Here is a 23,501-nt window from a genome sequence, read left to right on the forward strand (position 1 = left end):
ACTGGGAGTCCAAATTAGCTAACATAGGGGACATCAACCTAGCAGTGCAATCATTTATTCAACAAACTCTCAGCCTTTATAACATCCACTGTCCTATGCTAACGAAACAAGTCACAACTTAAAGGCTAAACAATCCTTGGCTTACAAAGAGAATACTTAAATCTATTAATAAAAAACATGACCTTGAGAAGAAGTACAGGTTAGGAATCGTCTCCAAAGAAATTTCAAAGAATTACTCATCAGTACTATCTAAAATAATTAGGAGAGCCAAAATTAAATACTATGAAAACAAATGTACCCACACAAAGGGCAACATCAAGAAAACATGGAGCACTATTTCACAAATATTGGAATCAATAAAGATTTTAAATAAAAAACAAATACTCCTGTTATATAACGATGCTCTGTTTTCAGCCTCTGATTCTGCTTTTGAATTCAATAGGTTCTTCTTATCCATTTGGGTCATCCCTTGCTAATGATATTCCATCCTCCAGTACTAATATTCAGCACTACCTTGCAGGTAACTATCCACAGTCTCTGTACCTAATGCCTGCTAATTACACTGATGTTAATGAGATAATCCTTTCCCTTAAAATAAAGTCTAGTGCGCTCGCGGAGATACCAACTCTAATCTACAAAAAAATCTCCAGATCTTTAGCTCCTGCCATTGCATTGCTCTTCAACAAGTCACTTGAACTCCAAACCTTTCCAGATATTCTAAAAAAAAGCGAAAGTAACCCCCGTCCATAAATGTGGTGATCTCACTGACGTCAACAACTTCAGACCTATATCAATCCTGCCAAACTTGTCAAAAATATTTGAAAAACTAATCTATAAGTAGCTTTACTTTTATCTAGCCAAACACAAAATACTTAGCTCCTGCCAATATGGCTCCAGACCCCAAAAAAGCACTAACGATGCACTTATTAGTATGATTAACTTGATACATGCAGCTCTTGATAAAAATGAGTTCCCTGTTGGGTTATTTGTGGACCTGCGTAAGGCTTTTGACACTGTCGACCACCAACCTTCTTCTTAAACTACTTCATTATGGAGTCAGAGGTCTCCCCCTCCAATATCTTCAGTCGTACCTTACTGACAGGCTCCAGTATGTTTCTGTGAATAAGTCCATTTCTCTCACCCTACCCATCAACATTGGTGTTCCTCAGGGCAGCATACTTGGCCCTTTCCTATTTCTCATCTACATTAATGACCTTCCAAATGCCTCTCAACACCTCAAACCAATTCTTTTTGCTGATGACACAACCTTCATTTACTCCAGTCCTGGCCCTCTTGCTCTAAATGACACAGTGAATACTGAACTAAATAAATTCCATCATTGGCTAACTGCCAACAAACTCACCCTTAGCACTGACAAAACCTTCTATATTTTGTTTCGCAATAAATCCTCAAATCAAATTAATCAAATAATAAACAATACCCAAATTAGTAACAAAGTAGATGGCAAATTTCTTGGTGTTCTCATCGATAACAAGCTGAATTTTCATAGACACATTCTTAATATATCAAAAAAAAGTTTCTAAAACTGTTGGCATTCTTTCTAAGATCAGATATTATGTACCTCGCCCTGCCCTGGTGACACTCTATTACTCTCTCATCTATCCCTATCTCAATTATGGTATTTGTGCTTGGGGTTTTACTACCCAAAATCATTTATGTCCTCTAATTATTCAGCACAAAGCTGCTATTAAAACAATATCTAACTCTGGCCCCAGACAGCACTCAGTACCTTTACCCTTACTCAAATCTTTGAATAAGTTAGATATTAAGTCACTGCACATCCTCTCATGTGTACTCTATATATTTAAAACTCTGAACTGCAATGTCAATCCTGACCTTAGAAGGTTGTGACAGAACTCATGGGCATCACACCAGAAACAAATACCTATTTGATATTCCAAGAGTGCGACTTAACCAAATTAGAAATGCTCTACAAATCAATGGACCCAGAATGTGGAATGACCTTCCCAATCATGTCAAAGGCTGTACCTCTCTCAATCAGTTTAAGAGTAAAACCAAGTATTACCTGATTAACTCTATGTAACCTACCTCACCCCCTATATGTCAACCCATATCTTGCTATGTTGAACAATGCTGTTTGTTCTCCAACTTGTACAATTGATAATTTCTGTCATGTTCCCACTTTTTTTATTTTGTATTCCTCTTCAAAATAATTTATACCTAATCCCAATTACTATTAAGTTTTAGTCTAAGTGTTTTTCTTCCCCCAACACCTAGCCAGAAACTATATGCATATTAGTGGCTTTAGGTATTGTATGCACTAGGTCTATCTATAAATCCAACTTTAGGTTTGTAAATCAACTTTGAATGTACTTTACCTGAATAAAAAATTTAATTTGATATAATTAACTCATAGTATAATGAGAGGAGAGCAGAATTTGGAACATATTTGATTTTAGAGAGTATACCGACCGTTTTGAAACTTTTATTATGTATTATATGTGGGTGCTGAAGTTGAGTCTCTTGTCAAAGTATTGGCCAAGGAACTTTCCAGCCTTTTTATTGCTGATGTTAACATTGTCTATCTGAAGTTGAATTACATTTGTTGATTTGCTTCCAAATAATATGTAGTAGGACTATTTCATGTTTAGTGTGAGTTTGATGATTGCCATCCATGAGTGAACTTTTTAAATTCATTATTTACAACATTATTTAATGTGTGTGTGTGTGGGCTGGGGTCTGAGTTGATGATGGTAGTATCGTCAGCAAATAGGTAAACGTTTAAGAATGTTAGAGACATTAGACAGATCATTGATGTATGTAAGAAATAGGAGAGGTCCTAGGATGCTCCTGCGGTTAATGGTAGAGTGGGGGAGGTTATATCATTGATGGCTACTTATTGGTGTCTGTCACTAAAATAAGATCGAATATAGTTCAGGGCGTTAAGGCCTCGGATTCCATAATGGTGAAGTTAAGTAAGAGGTAGTTATGGTAAACAGTATCAAAGGCCTTTCTCAGGTCAATGAAGAGTCCAATTAGAAATTCATTTTTGTCAAGGTCTGTGTAAATGATATCAAGCAGACTAATAATTAAATCGTTGGTATTCCTTTGGGAGCGGAAGCCAGACTGACAAGGACTTAGTATGTTGAATTTTACGAGGTAGGAGTAGAGCTCTTTATAATAATTTTTCAAATATTTTTGGTAATATATGTAGATTTAATATTGGTATGAAATTATTTATATCTGCCGTATCGCCTCCTTTATGAACTAGCTTTACTCGGGCTTTTTAAGGATATCAGGAATGTATGACACTCTAGAGATCTATTGAATAGCAGAGCTATGGATGGTGCAAGGGCGTGGAAGGCACTCCATAGAAGGAAGGCACTTATATACCATAGATGGTATTTCATTAATGTTCCTAGCCTTGGTTTTTAGTGAGTGAATGATGGACACAACATCTGTCGGGCTGACTGGTGAAAGGAGAAGAGAGTTTGGATAGCTGCCTGAAAGATAAGTAGTAACATGTGTTTGGGTCTGCGGGATTTTTCTGGCAAGGTTGGCATCAACTGATGAAAAGAAGCTATTAAATTCTGTTGACGTTTCTAAATCTGTTGCAGGTGTATAACCATCCTTGGAGAGTTTCATCTGCTTGATATGTGTTTGCTGTTTAGATCGTTGGATGTTAGAGATGGCTTTCCATGTGCTTTTCATGTTTCCTTTTGCTTCTTTGAATCTACTCTCATAATAGGAAATTTTCGCTGGTCTTATTATACTGGTAAGCCTTGATGAGTATCTCTTAACTACTTCTTTTGTAACTAGGCCCTTCCTAAGTTTTTTCATATGAATGTTTCTTGTTGAATGCTTTGAATATGTCACTTGTGAGCCAGGGTTGTTTAATCTTTTTGCAGTTACTTGGTTGGTGAGAAGAGAACAGCGAGTGTTGTAGAGGCTTAGAGTTTTGGAAAGGAAGATGCTGGCTAATGAATTTATATCCTGGGTATTATTGAATTCAGATTCCCATTTAATATTGTGAAGTACATTTGTGAGATTGCCTATTGCTGCTTTACTGTGTAGTCTGAAGGTAAGTTTCTTGGTGTCTGGTGGTGTTATGTCCATGTTTGCGATGAGGAAGTTAGGATAGTGGTCAGTGGTTCTGTCAGTGATTATACCAGATGCAAGGGGAGCTGTTATGTTAGTCCATAAGTGATCCAATGTAGTAGCGGATGTTTGAGCGATTCGGGTGGCCTTGGTGATTGTGGGGATTAGCATACAGGAGAGCAAGCTTTTTAGGAAATAATCGACTTGAGAGTTATTTTGTTGACACAGGTCAATACTGAAGTCACCTCCTAGAATGATATGACATTTGTTGAGCTTGTTGTTTATGATAAGATTCCTTAGGTTATCTGAGAATGCAATTATATTATTATTGGGAAATCTATAGATAGCTCCAATAGTCAAGGAGGATTTAAGGGATTTAATCGAGAACTGAGCAAAAGGTATATTCACAGTATTCGTCTCTATCACTAATGACACTACTGTAAATGAAGGTATTTTGGTAATAGATAACTGTGCCACCTCCTTTTTTATTTGGCCTACAGTTGTGAATGGCTGTATAACCGGCTAAGTTGTAAAGTCTGGTATGTCTTTACTTAGAAATGTTTCTGTTAAAATAAGGAACGATAGTTTAGTACCTAGCCACTACACTGCTCAACGCTCCCAGAGGCTCTCAACAGGTGGTGCACAACGGGTGTCAGGGCTCTCAACAGGTGGTGCACAACGGGTGTCAGGGCTCTCAACAGGTGGTGCACAACGGGTGTCAGGGCTCTCAACAGGTGGTGCACAACGGGTGTCAGGGCTCTCAACAGGTGGTGCACAACGGGTGTCAGGGCTCTCAACAGGTGGTGCACAACGGGTGTCAGGGCTCTCAACAGGTGGTGCACAACGGGTGTCAGGGCTCTCAACAGGTGGTGCACAACGGGTGTCAGGGCTCTCAACAGGTGGTGCACAACGGGTGTCAGGGCTCTCAACAGGTGGTGCACAACGGGTGTCAGGGCTCTCAACAGGTGGTGCACAACGCGTGTCAGGGCTCTCAACAGGTGGTGCACAACGGGTGTCAGGGCTCTCAACAGGTGGTGCACAACGGGTGTCAGGGCTCTCAACAGGTGGTGCACAACGGGTGTCAGGGCTCTCAACAGGTGGTGCACAACGGGTGTCAGGGCTCTCAACAGGTGGTGCACAACGGGTGTCAGGGCTCTCAACAGGTGGTGCACAACGCGTGTCAGGGCTCTCAACAGGTGGTGCACAACGGGTGTCAGGGCTCTCAACAGGTGGTGCACAACGCGTGTCAGGGCTCTCAACAGGTGGTGCACAACGGGTGTCAGGGCTCTCAACAGGTGGTGCACAACGGGTGTCAGGGCTCTCATAGGTATAGCGTATCATTCAACACGTCCGCGGCTACACAAAGTTCACATCAGCTTCCTCAGGGCTCTCCTAAACAGACGCCACTTTTAGAACAAATTGTGGGCAACATTCCAGGGTGTGAAGGCCTCAGTACTGAGTGAGCAACCAAGGCTGGCACACGCAGCTTGAGCTAACAGCATTGTTGTTCATCTTGTGACCACAGCATTGCCTAAAAATGTCAAAATATATCAGTATCTTTTATTATTTAGATATGATAGTATTACAGAAGAGCCTGACTGTTATAAAGACTGTACAATGTTCAGATATCAGTGAATAAATACTGTTTAAACTATTCACAAGCCATTATTTAGTCCATCTAAAATTCTTTAAACGACTTCTCTGTTCCTTTACAAAATAAACACGTGGGAAATTATTCATTTATGTGAACAAGTGACCAGGATTCTGGTAATAACAGGATTGTGGTTAGAATTATTGATGTGCATAGTGTGGTGGGAGGAATATTGTTGGTGAGGGAGGGAGGGATAGAGATAGCGTCGTCTGCTGGCTGGTGTGTGGCAACATGTTATTGTCTGAACCACCATACCAGCTTAATGGTTCACTATGGTGAACACAAATGTAGATACTTATACATAACTTGTGTATAGAGTGAAATAACAGCAAAAGGAGTTTGTTGGGAGGAGCCATTTTGGTGAGTGAGTGAGTGAGGCTGTCGTCAGGTGGCTGCTGTGTGACTTGTCATGCAGTGGTCACTATGCTGTTTGGTCACCATACCAGCTTAGTTGTACAGTTATGGTGAACAAGACATGTGGATACTTATATATAATGTGTGTGTATATAGTGTAATAACACCACAAATGGTACTGTAGGAGGAGGAATGTTAGTGTGTCTGGCCTTGAACCAGTGAAGTGTGTCTGGCCTTGAACCAGTGAGGGGAGCCCGCCGTCAGCTGTGTCTTGGACAACCTCAGTAGAGGAGATGTAGGGCGTCCGCGCCACCTGGACAGATGAGCCACCTGTGGCCAGCTGTCCCAGGTGCGGGCGGGGGTCCCGTCTCAAGGGGTGAGAGGTGCCCCGCTCGCGGACGTTCTACGTCTCCGTGTGATGAATGGGGGGGGGTATATGGCTTAGTATAGGGGGGGGGGGGGAGCCTGTGTAACATGTGTGCAGATGTGTATATTGAGGTGCAAGTAAAGGTGTATGGTAAAGTGTATGTATTGGGAGCGTAGAGTTGTACGGGTGCATCTACATCCCCCACCAAGATAATGTTAATAAATCGAGACTAAAACCAGTGCACTAAAACAGAAGTGATAAACAAACAGGGAAAAAGGAGGAATCCCCTCCTCCATTTAAAAAAAAACAAATATCACAGAAACAAGGTTATCGCGAATAACCGAACTCAATTACGGGCTCACCATAGCCCGTGCTACTTGGACACTTCGTTCTGAGTAGCTAAATCTCAAACAACAACAAATTCCCTTATTATTTACGGGTTATTCATGCCCGTGCCACCTCTTGGGTGGCTTAATCTTTATCAATCAATCCCTTATTATGATGGTCTCAGAACTATGATGGGATTACCTATATGGACGCGTCGAGAGAATCTAAGAATGGAAACCAACTTACCAGCCTTAGAAAACAGGATCAAACAAAGGATAGCCGCCATAATGGCAAAACTTGTTGGCACCACCGCCAGACTGTCAATCAAAGACAGCATACACAGATCGCTTCAGAGAAACCTTCAATAAAGAACAAGCACATGGACGGATAATCTGATCAAGATTCTAGAGAAAGTGGACTTGAAATGGACCATTAAATACAAAGGAGAAGGTAGACCATATCAACACTTTCGGCAGCCTCCTCCATGGGAATAATCGAGTCTAAATATTATCATTGAAGGATTACCAGTTACAAAATCAGCATGTGACCCGCAGAGGCTCAAAGCAGCCATAGAACGACAAATGGAAACCATCTCAAGACCTACAACGACTCACATCTTCACAGACGGATCAGTTGATCAAGAAAGAGGTTCTGCTGGGGCAGCAGTTTACACTACCAACTATGAAGCTTACTGGAGCATGAACAGTGGGTGCTCAACATTGCAAACAGAATTATATGCCCTGAAGAAAGCCATAAACTATACAATTGAGAATAAGTTACATGATGTCATCATTCATGCCGACTCTAAATCTTCGCTCCAGGCATTGTTATCCAGTCAGCACAGAGATAATATACAACTCTTCACAGAAATCCAACATATAGGAAAAGAAGCCCATAATCTAGGGCTGTCAATCACCCTAAATTGGATACCAAGTCAAATTGGCATAGATGGTAATGAAAAGACAGACTCACTAGCAAAAACTGCCACTGCTCTACCTGTTGTACAGGTTCAAATACCTCCAAGTTTTTCCACAGATTAAGGAGCAAATCAAGAAGAAAATACTCCCAACTATCAAAAGTTGCCACAGAGCCAAAGTAGCGGAAGGAAGATCCACTGTGATATAGTACGAACAAGCCACTGGGTACTACTCTTTCAAGCCTGGCAAAAAGATATCCAGAGACATTGCAGTAGCCATACACAGACTCAGACTTGGTTACAAGTGCTGCTGGGAGGTAATAAACCCAATAGTTAATAAGTGTCATATCTGTGGAACAGAAACAGAGGCACCACTTTTGTACTACTTACTGGAATGTGAAGCTACTGAACCCCTGCGCATCAAACTCAACATTAATCCAACGACAGCAGCTGCATTAGATGCACATTCCACCGCGACTACAATGATTAGAAAAGCCGTTGAGGAATGGGACTCACTAGTGAGCATTCTGCATCTACATCCGCCACCAAGATAATGTTAATAAAACAAGACTAAAACCAGTGTACTAAAAACAGAAGCGGGAAAGAAACAGGGAAAAAGAAGGAATCCCAACCTCCATTTAACACGTTGACCCATATATCACAGTAACAAGGTCATCGCGAATAACCGAACTCAATTACGGGCTCACCATAGCCCGTGCTACATGGACATTTCGTTCTGCGTAACTAAGTCTAAAACAACAAACAAGAACAAGAAGTGTCAACACAAGACAGAACACGAAACAATGGGAATATATTTTATTCCCATTGGTAATGGGAATAATGATAAGGTTATATTTAGGAAAGACATTGGGTAAATACTGGTTCAGTAACAGGGTTGTTGATTTGTGGAACCAATTACCGGATAACTTGGTGAAGGTTGGGTCCCTAAATTGTTTCAAATGTGGGTTCGACATGTATATGAGTGGGATTGGGTGGTTATAGATAGGCGCTGCCTCGTATGGGCAAATATGCCTTCCGCAGTTATTTTTATTCTTATGTTCTTAAGTAACATGTGAGTCATAAACACTCACCCAACATTGTACTTCTAACAACAAATAGTATTTGTAGAGACTGAAAGATGTAGCTGTGGACTTGAGCCTCCCATTAACTCTTCGACTCAAAACTGAAAAAGTAGGAGTTGTCAAAGGAATGGAAGACAGTCAATGTACCAGAAAGAAAGGACACCGGAGCCACTAAACTACACAGTAGCTTCATTATCGACCATTCTCAGTTAGGCGCTAGAGAAGCTTGCAAGGAAACGTCTCTTAGAACACTTAAGAAAATGAAGATTTCTCATAAAGCATCATCTTGGATGCAGTTAAGGCAGATAATGACCTACGAATTTAAAAGTGTAATGTTTAAATAAAGATTATAAAACTAAGGGAAGAAGGGGTTAGGTCTTTGCACTTTTGTTGATTATCAGTTGGGAGATTTTTCTTTGTTTCCTTCCTTAGAAGGATTTGAACATTAATACAAATGTCCTCAGTCAGTAAGGACTGCACAAGCCAGCATATTAAATGTAAGGGCAGCTCATACATTAACGCTGAAAATAGATAGGCGAGGACAAACGCCAGGGTTCTAACAATGGGAATCCTAATCCACTAGATCGTTGAGCGCCTCGACTGCCAGTGCAATAATAAGGGTAGCTCTCGAGTGCTCAATCCAAATTTGATTTGATGTGTGTGACTATGAATCAGCTTCGAATCCAAAAGCCTTCATTGAAGATCTCAAGAACAGTTGAACATGTTACAGAATATATGTGGCAATAATATTGGAAGGTATTGACAGAAAGACAGATTCTTTGGCAACAATAACAAAACTATTCATAAAGAACTAAATCTAATACATAAAAACAATCTTGACATTACTTTAATGTCCTTAAGTGACACGTTAAAGTAAGCTAATCAACAGCCTAGTTTAGCACTCCTGTCTATGTCTCTCTCAAGTATAACAGCAGATTCCTCTCTGTTGTCACTTAGGCTGATAAATGAACTAACTGAACAATGGATCCACTCAGTGAATCCCGCAGGTCACTTGGGAGTGATCAAGACCTTAAGCCGGATTTGGGAACAATTTTATTGGCCGGGCATGGACGTGGATGAAAGGAGAGTCTGCAAGACATGCTTACCGTGCCAAAGGGCGGAAAAGAACGTCCCTGCCATCCCGAAAGCACCTTTAGTTCCAGTAACTGCGTTTGGCCAGGTGTTCGAACGCCTAATAATCGACGTTGTGGGACTCTTACCTAGAACAAAAAGAGGAAATAGTTACTTGCTGACCATCATGTGTGCTTCGACGAGACTTCCGGAAGCGATCCCAGTGCGAAAGGCGACATCGAGATGCGATATGGGACACCTTCAGCGATTCTTCTCTTGGGTACGAGTACCCAAGGAAATTCAGTCCGATTGCTGAAACGTTTTCCAAATGAAGTGGTTTAGGCAGGCTATTGCATGCTGGGGAATAACACAATTACGATCATCACCTTACAGACCTCAGTCGCAAGGAGCCATTGAGAGGTTCCACTCCACCCTGAAAGCCGTTTTGCGACTGTATTGTGCGGAACAGGTAGCAGAGTGGGATGAAGCTCTCTGTCCAGCCCTGTTTGCGCTCAGAGATCCTGTGGTAGAGTCTCTGGGATTCTCTCCGTTCCAACTAGTGTTTGGACACGAAGTAAGAAGTCCGTTGTTGATATTAAAGGAGCAGTTGACGTCGAGGGAGTCATTAATGACCGTGGAAGAGTATGTGCGGAAATTCCCGGAACGGTTGAAAACGGCGAAGAAGCTGGCTGCTGAGCACCTGAATACAGCTCAAGAGAAGATGTCGATTTGGTACGACAAGAATGTTGTCCCGAGGGAGTTCGCGGTGGGAGCCAGAGTGATGATGCTGCTACCAGAGAGAGGTAGAATGACGGAATCACGCTTTGGTGGTCCATAATCGGTGGTCAGGCGAGTAGATCCTGTAAACTACGAAATCAGCAAGCTGAATCGCCCCCACAAGACACATGTATGTAACATCAACTGTTTGAAGCCATACTTCCAAGAACAGGGGAGCGCGAATTGGAAGAAAACGACACAGTCAAGAGAGAAGATGGGTCTATATATGGGAATGAACCAAGAGTTGCCGGCACAGGAAGGAAAGTGGGCCCGTGTCGTTGGTACGTGTCTTTCTAATACAGAGTTTGGTGCACCTGGAAGAGAAGCTACATCATCTGAACGATAGGCAGAGAGGAGACCTAGACCCTAATAAGGTCTAGCTCTTCACAGCTGGTCCCCTGACGGCACAAGAGTTGTGGAGCACGATGTGGACGTGAAGCGTGGAAAGCCAATCAAGCAGAGCGCATATCGGGTCAGTCCTGAGAAGAGGAAGATCACGCAACAGGAGGTGGAATATTTACTAGCAATTGATCTTGCAGAGCCTAGCAACAGTGAGTGGAGCTCACCCTGTGTGTTAGTGAAGAAGAATGACGGCTCGTTTCGCTTTTGCACCGATGATCGCAAAGTGAATTCCATTCCTGTTTCAGATTCCCACCATATGCCTCGAATAAGTGACTGCATCGACCAAGTGGGAAAAGCCAGGTTTGTTTCCAAAGTCGACCTGCTGAAAGGCTACTTCCAAATTCCTTTGTCTCCTAGTGCAAGAAGGATCTGTGCATTCACTGCTCCGAACGGTTTGTACTAGTACAAAGTACTTCCGTCTGGCATGAAGAACAGCGGAAATTGTTTTCAAAGGATGATGAATGAAGTGCTACGAGGAATGACAGGTTGCACCGTGTACATCGATGATATAGTTCTCTATGCCGACAGCTAGAAGGAACACATGAATCGACTGAGAGAATTATTCTGAAGGTTGGAAGAAGCAAGCCCGACGCCAAGAACTTAATCTTGCCAAGAGCGAGTTCAGGAAGGCCCGATTAGAGTATTTAGGGTTTTGTCGTGGGCCAATGAGAAGTAGCTCCCGTGGAACAGAAGGTGGTGGCTATCAAGGAATATCCGATTCCCAGGACGAGGAAAGAGCTGTTACGATACCTTGGGATGATAGGGTATTATCGCGGATTTTGTAAGAACTTCTCGACAGTGGCACACACTCTGACAAAATTGTTATCTAAGAAGGTTAGATGGAAGTGGTGTGAAGCGTGTCAAGAGTCATTCGAGAAGATGAACAAATTGTTAACAGAAGCACCAGTGTTGATCTCACCTGACTTCGAGTCAGAGTATATTTTGTATGTCGACGTAGGGATAGGAGTCATGTGAGCTCAGAAGAACGGAGTTCACCGTCCAGTGACATTCCACTCGAAAAAGTTCGAGAAATACCAGCGAGCTTATAGTACAGTGGAGAAGGAAGCCTTTGCCCTGATCACGGCACTGAAACATTTCAATGTCTATGTGGGTAGAGGTACGAGACCGGCGCGAGTGTTCACCGATCATATCCCCTTGACGTTCGGGCACAAAATAAAGAACTCGAACCAAAGGCTGCCAAGATAGTCCCTACTGTTGCAAGAGTACTGGTTGGAAATCAGATACATTAAAGGAAGAGAGAACGTGATAGCGGCTGCCCTTTCACGGATTTACTAACCAATATGACTTATCTTAAAGGGAGGGGTATGTTACAGTGGCCTCTCCTATTTCTTCCGGCAGAGCCAGCGTTAAGAGTCATATCCACTTACCTTGCAGGTTCCCTGAGATGCAGGGAGTCATTTCATATGAGAGGTTATTGGATAGATAACATATTTATGGAGAAATTATCATTTATAAGATTTGCAGGCAAAGGGGGAGGGGTTATGCCCTTTGTACATACAAAATGGCGACATTTATATGATTTGGCGCCTAGACGTGAAGACGCCAACAGGCTGGCAATTGGCTGGCTGAGGTCACGTGACGTGACTGACCAATCAGAGCCTGGTATGACGTCACCAGGAGGCCTGGCAGGAGCTGCAGGTCACTGCGCCAAGCAGAGTTTAACAGATTTTTGACGCGAGCGGAAGTGCGTCAGTGAGCTCCCGAGATTGGAGGTTCTGGGAGCCTCGCTCAGTGGATCTGAGCAGCCATAGGCAGTCTATCATTGTCGCAGAAGATACTGTACTTCCGCAGAATACGAAGAAGCCGAGTTTAGTGGGCAAAGAAGTGTCAAATACTCGTGGCTGTTAGTCGGCGTCGGAAGGTGAACGGCGACTCTGGGAGGGCAAGTCTGGCGCCCTGCGAGTCCGCTCTGGTACGACGTGCCGTGCTGCAGTGACCAGGTCACATCTACTGAGTTCCTGAAGGGAAGGCACCGCATCCAGATCCAGGAGAAAATGTCTCGGTGAAGGAGCGAGTGTGGACAGTGACATGCTCAGTGACCACTGGTTGGACCAGTTTGGAAGACCTGAATCCAGGGATTAGGTACTACGAAAACGTGATTTCTCCACGATGCCTGAGGACCTGTGACACACAACCGGAACACCGTGGAACGACCAGGGAACCGTGTAACTATTACCATCGGAGGACAGGCGTCGATGGACAGGAGTGATAAAGGTAGATCATTATTTCCCCTCCCATTGTCCCTTGATGACTAGGCCAAGTAGGCCCAGTACACATATATATATCTCGTTAGTATATTTCTTATTATGTTAGTATTAGAGTAGGCAGTAGGTCAGCCAGTATTACTACTATAAATAAATAAATAAATAAATAAATAAATAAATAAATAAATAAATAAATAAATAAATAAATAAATGTTTATTCAGGTAAGGTAAATACATAGAAGAGATTTTTACAAAAATTGATGGGTTTATAGATAGAGCTAGTACATACAATGCCTAAAGCCACTATTATGCAAAGCGTTTCGGGCAGGAAAACCACTAAGACTAAAACTTAACACTAATTGAGTTTAAAGTATAAAATGTGTTGAGAAAAAATAAAAATAAGAAAGGGGGGAACATGGCTGAAAAAGCAGCACAAATATAATCAGGTCGACACACAGCGGTGTTTAAAAAAAAACAGACATTGGTTGACAATAGAGGAGTGAGGTAGATTACAGGGAATTTATTAGGTAGTGTTTAGTTTTTATCTTAAACTGGTTGAGAGAGGTACAGTCTTTAACATGGTTGGGAAGGTCATTCCACATTCTGGGTCTCTTGATTTGTAAAGCATTTCTAGTTTGATTAAGTCGTACTCTTGGGATATCAAAACTGTATTTATTTCTGGTGTGGTGCTCATGGGTTCTGTTACAACCTTCAATGAAGCTTTTGAGGTCAGGATTGGTATTACAGTTCAGCGTTTTATATATGTATAATACACATGAGAGAACATGCAGTGACTTAATATCTAACATATTCAGAGATTTGAGTAGGGGTACCGAGTGATTTCTGGGGCCAGAGTTGGATATTGTCCTAATAGCAGCTTTGTGTTGAGTAATTAGAGGACGTAAATGATTTTTGGTAGTAGAACCCCAAGCACAAATACCATAGCTGAGATATGGATAGATGAGGGAATAATAGAGAGTCACCAGGGCAGGACGGGGTACATAATATCTGATATTAGAAAGAATGCCAACAGTTTTTGAAACTTTTTTTGATATATTTAGAATGTGTCCCTTGAAATTCAGCTTGTGATCAATGAGAACGCCAAGGAATTTGCCATCTAATTTGTTACAAATTTGGGTATTGTTTATTTTGAGATTGATTAGAGGATTTATTGCCAAACAGAATATAGAAAGTTTTGTCAATGTTAAGGGTGAGTTTGTTGGCAGTTAGCCAAGGATGGACTTTATTTAGCTCAGTATTTACTGTGGCATTTAGAGCAAGGGGGGTCAGGACTAGAGTAAATGAAGGTTGTGTCGTCAGCAAATAGAATTGGTTTGAGGTGTTGGGAGGCACTTGGAAGGTCATTAATGTAGATGAGAAAGAGGAGAGGGCCAAGTATGCTGCCCTGAGGAACACTAATGTTGATGGGTAGGGTGGGAGAAATTGAATTATTCACAGAAAAATACTGGAGCCTGTCAGTAAAGTAGGATTTGAGGTATTGCAGGGAGTGTCCTCTGACTCCATAATGATGTAAATTTATGAAGAAGGTTTTGGTGGTTGACAGTGTCAAAAGCCTTATGCAGGTCCACAAATAACCCAACAGGGAACTCATTTTTATCAAGAGCTGCATGAATCAAGTTAATCATACTAATAAGTGCATGGTTAGTGCTTTTTTGGGGTCTGAAGCCATATTGACAAGAGCTAAGTATATTGTGTTTGGCTAGATAAGAGTAAAGCTGCTTGTAGATTAGTTTTTCAAATATTTTTGACAAGTTTGGCAGGATTGATATAGGTCTGTAGTTGTTAACATCTGTGAGATCACCACATTTGTGGACAGGGGTTACTCTCGCTTTTTTAGAATACCTGGAAAGGTTTGGAGTTCAAGTGACATATTGAAGAGCAATGCAATAGCAGGGGCTAAAGATCTGGAGGCTTTTTTGTAAATTAAAGTTGGTATCTCCTCGAGGGCACTAGACTTGGTTTTAAGGGAAAGGATTATCTCATTGACGTCAGTGTTGGCTAACTGCCAACAAACTCACCCTCAACATTGACAAAACTTTCTGTATTTTGTTTGGCAATAAATCCTCTAATCAATCTCAAAATAAACAATACCCAAATTTGTAACAAATTAGATGGCAAATTCCTTGGCATTCTCATTGACCACAAGCTGAATTTCCAGGGACACATTCTAAATATATAAAAAAAAGTTTCAAAAACTGTTGGCATTCTTTCTAAGATCAGATATTATGTACCCCGCCCTGCCCTGGTGACTCTCTATTACTCCCTCATCTATCCATATCTCAACTATGGCATTTGTGCTTGGGGTTCTACTACCCAAAATCATTTACGTCTTCTAATTACTCAACACAAAGCTGCTGTTAGGACAATATCCAACTCTGGCCCCAGACATCACTCGGTACCCCTACTCAAATCTCTGAATATGTTAGATATTAAGTCACTGCACATCCTCTCATGTGCATTTTATATATATAAAACGCTGAACTATAATGCCAATCCTGACCTTAAACGCTTCCTTGAAGGTTGTAACAGAACCCATGAGCACCACACCAGAAACAAATACCTTTTTGATATTCCAAGAGTACGACTTAATGAAACTAGAAATGCTCTACAAATCAAGGGACCTAGAATTTGGAATGACCTTCCCAACCATGTTAAAGACTGTACCTCTCTCAATCAGTTTAAGATAAAAACTAAGCACTTCCTAATTAACTCCCTGTAACCTACCTTACCCCTAAATGTCAACCCATGTCTGCTATTTTTAAACAATGCTGTTTGTCGACCAAATTGTGTTTTTGCTATTTTTCTGCCATGTTCCCCCCTTTTATATTTTTTATTTTCTCAACTCAGTTTATACTTTAATCTCAATTAGTATTAAGTTTTAGTCTTTAGTGTTTTTCCTGCCCGAAACGCTTTGCGTAATAGTGGCTTTAGGCATTGTATGTATTTATTTATTTATTTATTTATTTTTTTATTTATTTATTTACATACAAGAAGGTACTTTGGGATTGTGAGGATACATAGCATAGTAATTTCATTTTTGTATAGCACTAGCACGCGCAGCGTTTTGGGCTGGTCCTTAATCTAAAAAAAAATTAAGTAGGTAAATACTTACAAAATTTTTAAAAATGATAAAAGTTACATAGCAAGAAAAAAATAAAAGATGAAAGAAAATTGTAGCTATATTAAAGCACATAGGTAGCTCAGATTGATTGCAATGACAGCTTGAATGGTAGTTGACAAAAATTAATTGGCACAATACAGCATATGGCTAGCACATAAATGAAGACAGCAATGAACACAATGATAAAATTGTTTGGATTAAGTACATAAAGATTGGGAGATTGGGTAACACTAGATACAGAGCAAATTCAAAGCTCAGTGTAGGAAACTAAAAAGATGAAATTAGGTACTTTTTGGTTTTGTTTTTAAATGAGGCAAAAGTTTGACAGCTTTTCAATTCACTAGGGAGTGAGTTCCATAGACTAGGTCCCTTAATTTGCATGGAGTGTTTACACAGATTAAGTTTGACCCTCGGGATATCAACGAGATATTTATTTCTGGTGTGGTGATAATGTGTTCTATTACATCTGTCCAGGGAGAGTTTCAGAGTATGGTTTGCATTTAAGAACAGGGTTTTGTAAATGTAGTTGACACAAGAGAATGTATGGAGGGAGTTAATATTTAGCAAGTTAAGGGATTTAAACAAGGAAGCTGAGTGTTGTCTGAAAGCAGAGTTAGTTATTATTCTGATAGCAGATTTTTGCTGGGTGATGATGGACTTAAGGTGATTTGCAGAGGTAGAACCCCATGCACAGATACCATAATTAAAATAAGGATAGATTAGTGCATAATATAGTGAGAGGAGAGCAGAGTTAGGAACATAATATCATACTTTTTGGAGAGTATACCAACTGTTTTAGAGACTTTCTTAGTTATGTGTTGAATGTGGGTGCTGAAGTTGAGTCTCTTGTCTAGGAATAGGCCAAGAAACTTTCTATAATTTTTATTACTGATGTTAATGTTGTCTATCTGTAGCTGAATTGCATTCGATGATTTGCTTCCTAATAAGATGTAGTAGGTCTTTTCTATGTTAAGTGTTAGACACCACTAGGTCCGATTACCAGTGGAGAGGTGAGGAGGCATCTGCTAGATTAGGATGTGACAAAGGCTATAGGCCCGGATGGAATCTCACCATGGATTCTAAAGGAAGGAGCAGAAGCTCTGTGCCTGCCACTCTCCATGGTGTACAACAAACACTGGTAACAGGTGAACTGCCAGAAATTTGGAAGACAGCCAATGTTGTCCCAAATATACATGAAGGGTGATAGGCAGGAGGCACTGAACTACAGGCCAGTGTCCCTAATTTGTATTCCATGCAAGATGATGGAAAAGATTGTGCGAAAACAGTTAGTGGAACATCTGGAGCAAAAGAACTTTATAACACACCATCAGCATGGGTTCAGAGATGACAAATCATGCCTAACAGGATTAATTGATTTCTATGACCAGGCAAAAGAAATCAGGCATGAGAGAGAGAGGGTTGGGCAGACTGCATATTTCTGGACTGTCGGAAGGCTTTTGACACAGTACCACATAAGAGACTATTGCACAAACTGGAGATGCAGGCAAGAGTAAAAGGGAAGGTACTCAACTATATGAGGGAGTACCTAAGCAACAGGACACAGCAAGTCACTGTGAAGGGAGAGGCCCAAGAGTGACGAGGAATCACCAGTGGAGTCCCACAGAAATCAGTCCTTGGACCTATACTGTTTCTGATATACGTAAATGAGAATGTAAATAAATATACATCCCAGAAGGAGTTGACTCGTTCCTCTCAATGTTTGCTGATGATTAAAAAATTATGAGGAGAATAAAGACAGAGGAAGACTGAATGAGGCTACAAGATGACCTAGACAAACTGAAGGAATGGTTCGACAAATGGCTACTAAAGTTCAACCCAATTAAATGTTAGGTAATGAAACTAGGAGGAGGAACTAGGAGGCCACACACTGGATACCGAATGGGAGATAAAGTCCTTCACGAAAGATCTGGGAGTTGACATCACGCCAAACCTGTCTCCTGAAGCCCACATCAAAAGAATAACATCAGCGGCCTATGCGAGGCTGGCTAACATCAGAACTGCTTTCAGAAACCTGTGTAAGGAATCCTTCAGAACCTTGTATACCACATATGTAAGGCCAATCCTGGAGTATGCGGCCCCAGCATGGAGCCTGTATCTAGTTAAGCACAAGACAAAGATGGAAAAAGTTCAGAGGTACGCCACTAGGCAAGTCCCAGAACTAAGAGGCATGAGTTATGAGGACAGGGTGCGTGAACTGCACCTCACGTCGCTGGAAAACAGAAGAGCTCGGGGAGACATGATCACCACATATAAAATTCTCAGGGGAATTGACAGGGTAGACAAGGATTGATTATTTAACACAGGTGGTACACTCATAAGGGGACACAAGTGGAAGCCGAGTACCCAAATGAGCTACAGACATTAGACAGAACTTTTTCAGTGTCAGAGTAGTCAGTAAATGGAATGTATTAGGCAGTGATGTGGTGGAGGCTGACTCCATACACAGTTTCAAATGTAGATATGATAGAGCCCAGTAGGCTCAGGAATCTGTACATCAGTTGATTGACGGTTGAGAGACGGGACCAAAGAGCCAGAGCTCAACTCCCCTGTTGGAAATTATCCAACATTAATACATCATAATTGTATTAACTACAGTAATTACTAACATTACTAATTCGTAGAATTAATCCAATTAATGTTTTTTACTGTGAAGCCATATTTGCCGAATTTCATTCATGTTCGTTAAATTCAATCAATTAAAATAAATACTAATTAATATTAATAATAAAAATCAAATTCATGTTCATTAATATCTGTAGAAGAATTCTGCAGTGTCAGCTATATCGTTTCATATATTAGGAAGAATTCCTTATTATTAGATATGTCTGTAATTAGTTACGTAGAAGATTTCTACAATGTTATTGCCTTCCAGCTCCCGAATCCCCGCCACACAAGGAGCTAGGCTATCCCACCACCACCCGAGTCCCCGCCACACAAGGAGCTAGACTATCCCACCACCACCCGAGTCCCCGCCACACAAGGAGCTAGACTATCCCACCACCACCCGGGTCCCCGCCACACAAGGAGCTAGACTATCCCACCACCACCCGAGTCCCCGCCACACAAGAAGCTAGGCTATCCCACCACCACCCGAGTCCCCGCCACACAAGGGGCTAGGCTATCCCACCACCACCCGGGTCCCCGCCACACAAGGAGCTAGGCTATCCCACCACCACCCAAGTCCCCGCCACACAAGGAGCTAGGCTATCCCACCACCACCCGAGTCCCCGCCACACAAGGAGCTAGGCTATCCCACCACCACCCGGGTCCCCGCCACACAAGGAGCTAGACTATCCCACCACCACCCGGGTCCCCGCCACACAAGGAGCTAGGCTATCCCACCACCACCCGAGTCCCCACCACACAAGGAGCTAGGCTATCCCACCACCACCAGAGTCCCCACCACACAAGGAGCTAGGATATCCCACCACCACCAGAGTCCCCACCACACAAGGAGCTAGGCTATCCCACCACCACCAAAATCCCCGCCACACAAGGAGCTAGACTATCCCACCACCACCCGAGTCCCCGCCACACAAGGAGCTAGACTATCCCACCACCACCCGGGTCCCCGCCACACAAGGAGCTAGACTATCCCACCACCACCCGAGTCCCCACCACACAAGGAGCTAGGCTATCCCACCACCACGCGAGTCCCCACCACACAAGGAGCTAGGCTATCCCACCACCACCCGAGTCCCCGCCACACAAGGAGCTAGACTATCCCACCACCACCCGAGTCCCCGCCACACAAGGAGCTAGACTATCCCACCACCACCCGAGTCCCCGCTACACAAGGAGCTAGGCTATCCCACCACCACCCGGGTCCCCGCCACACAAGGAGCTAGGCTATCCCACCACCACCCGGGTCCCCGCCACAAAAGGAGCTAGACTATCCCACCACCACCACCCGGGTCCCCGCCACACAAGGAGCTAGACTATCCCACCACCACCCGGGTCCCTGCCACACAAGGAGCTAGACTATCCCACCACCACCCGGGTCCCCACCACACAAGGAGCTAGGCTATCCCACCACCACCTGGGTCCCCGCCACACAAGGAGCTAGACTATCCCACCACCACCCGGGTCCACGCCACACAAGGAGCTAGACTATCCCCCCACCACCCGGGTCCCCGCCACACAAGGAGCTAGACTATCCCACCACCACCCGGGTCCCCACCACACAAGGAGCTAGACTATCCCACCACCACCCGGGTCCCCGCCACACAAGGAGCTAGACTATCCCACCACCACCCGGGTTCCCACCACACAAGGGGCTAGACTATCCCACCACCACCCGGGTCCCCACCACACAAGGAGCTAGACTATCCCACCACCACCCGGGTCCCTACCACACAAGGGGCTAGACTATCCCACCACCACCCGGGTCCCCACCACACAAGGAGCTAGACTATCCCTCCACCACCCGGGTCCCCACCACACAAGGAGCTAGACTATCCTACCACCACCCGGGTCCCCGCCACACAAGGAGCTAGGCTATCCGACCACCACCACCCGGGTCCCCACCACACAAGGAGCTAGATTATCCCACCACCACCCGGGTCCCCACCACACAAGGAGCTAGACTATCCCACCACCACCCGGGTCCCCACCACACAAGGAGCTAGACTATCCCACCACCACCCGGGTCCCCGCCACACAAGGAGCTAGACTATCCCACCACCACCACCCGGGTCCCCACCACACAAGGAGCTAGACTATGCCACCACCACCCGGGTCCCCACCACACAAGGAGCTAGACTATCCCACCACCACCCGGGTCCCCACCACACAAGGAGCTAGACTATCCCACCACCACCCGGGTCCCCGCCACACAAGGAGCTAGGCTATCCCACCACCACCACCCGGGTCTCCACCACACAAGGAGCTAGACTATCCCACCACCACCCGGGTCCCCACCACACAAGGAGCTAGACTATCCCACCACCACCCGGGTCCTCACCACACAAGGAGCTAGACTATCCCACCACCACCCGGGTCCCCGCCACACAAGGAGCTAGATTATCCCACCACCACCACCCGGGTCCCCACCACACAAGGAGCTAGACTATTCCACCACCACCCGGGTCCCCGCCACACAAGGAGCTAGACTATCCCACCACCACCCGGGTCCCCACCACACAAGGGGCTAGACTATCCCACCACCACCCGGGTCCCAGCCACACAAGGAGCTAGACTATCCCACCACCACCCGGGTCCCCACCACACAAGGAGCTAGACTATCCCACCACCACCACCCGGGTCCCCGCCACACAAGGGGCTAGACTATCCCACCACCACCCGAGTCCCCACCACACAAGGAGCTAGACTATCCCACCACCACCACCCGGGTCCCCGCCACACAAGGAGCTAGACTATCCCACCACCACCCAGGTCCCCACCACACAAGGAGCTAGACTATCCCACCACCACCCGAGTCCCCACCACACAAGGAGCTAGACTATCCCACCACCACCCGGGTCCCCGCCACACAAGGAGCTAGACTATCCCACCACTACCCGAGTCCCCGCCAAACAAGGAGCTAGACTATCCCACCACCACCCGGGTCCCCACCACACAAGGAGCTAGGCCATCCCACCACCACCCGGGTCCCCGCCACACAAGGAGCTAGGCTATTCCACCACCACCCGGGTCCCCACCACACAAGGAGCTAGGCTATCCCACCACCACCCGAGTCCCCGCCACACAAGGGGCTAGACTATCCCACCACCACCACCCGGGTCCACGCCACACAAGGAGCTAGGCTATCCCACCACCACTCGGGTCCCCACCACACAAGGAGCTAGACTATCCCACCACCACCCGGGTCCCCGCCACACAAGGAGCTAGACTATCCCACCACCACCCGAGTCCCCGCCACACAAGGAGCTAGGCTATCCCACCACCACCCGGATCCCCGCCACACAAGGAGCTAGGCTATCCCACCACCACCCGGGTCCCCGCCACACAAGGAGCTAGACTATCCCACCACCACCACCCGGGTCCCCGCCACACAAGGAGCTAGACTATCCCACCACCACCCGGGTCCCCGCCACACAAGGAGCTAGACTATCCCACCACCACCCGGGTCCCCACCACACAAGGAGCTAGGCTATCCCACCACCACCCGGGTCCCCACCACACAAGGAGCTAGGCTATCCCACCACCACCCGGGTCCCCGCCACACAAGGAGCTAGACTATCCCACCACCACCCGGGTCCACGCCACACAAGGAGCTAGACTATCCCACCACCACCCGGGTCCCCGCCACAGAAGGAGCTAGACTATCCCACCACCACCCGGGTCCCCACCACACAAGGAGCTAGACTATCCCACCACCACCCGGGTCCCCACCACACAAGGAGCTAGACTATCCCACCACCACCCGGGTCCCCGCCACACAAGGAGCTAGACTATCCCACCACCACCCGGGTCCCCACCACACAAGGGGCTAGACTATCCCACCACCACCCGGGTCCCCACCACACAAGGAGCTAGACTATCCCACCACCACCCGGGTCCCCACCACACAAGGGGCTAGACTATCCCACCACCACCCGGGTCCCCACCACACAAGGAACTAGACTATCCCACCCCCACCCGGGTCCCCACCACACAAGGAGCTAGACTATCCCACCACCACCCGAGTCCCCGCCACACAAGGAGCTAGGCTATCCCACCACCACCACCCGGGTCCCCACCACACAAGGAGCTAGACTATCCCACCACCACCCGGGTCCCCACCACACAAGGAGCTAGACTATCCCACCACCACCCGGGTCCCCACCACACAAGGAGCTAGACTATCCCACCACCTCCCGGGTCCCCGCCACACAAGGAGCTAGACTATCCCACCACCACCACCCGGGTCCCCACCACACAGGGAGCTAGACTATCCCACCACCACCACCCGGGTCCCCACCACACAAGGAGCTAGACTATCCCACCACCACCCGGGTCCCTACCACACAAGGAGCTAGACTATCCCACCACCACCCGGGTCCCCGCCACACAAGGAGCTACGCTATCCCACCACCACCACCCGGGTCCCCACCACACAAGGAGCTAGACTATCCCACCACCACC

General features: G+C 45.1%; 1 protein-coding gene across 1 annotated transcript; it reads right to left on the reverse strand.

Moving 5' to 3' along the window:
- Nucleotides 1-4,689: 4,689 nt before the first annotated feature.
- Nucleotides 4,690-5,421, reverse strand: LOC138372151 (uncharacterized). The gene has a single exon (XM_069337464.1). The coding sequence runs from the start codon at nt 5,419-5,421 to the stop codon at nt 4,690-4,692; it is 732 nt and encodes a 243-aa protein (XP_069193565.1).
- Nucleotides 5,422-23,501: the final 18,080 nt, after the last annotated feature.

The sequence above is a fragment of the Procambarus clarkii genome, chromosome 38, assembly GCF_040958095.1.
Source record: "Procambarus clarkii isolate CNS0578487 chromosome 38, FALCON_Pclarkii_2.0, whole genome shotgun sequence".
Taxonomy (NCBI): domain Eukaryota; kingdom Metazoa; phylum Arthropoda; class Malacostraca; order Decapoda; family Cambaridae; genus Procambarus; species Procambarus clarkii.

Bases quoted from the DNA above. Each gene is read 5' to 3' on its own strand.
- LOC138372151 (XM_069337464.1), bottom strand. From the start codon at position 5,421: ATGATACGCTATACCTATGAGAGCCCTGACACCCGTTGTGCACCACCT.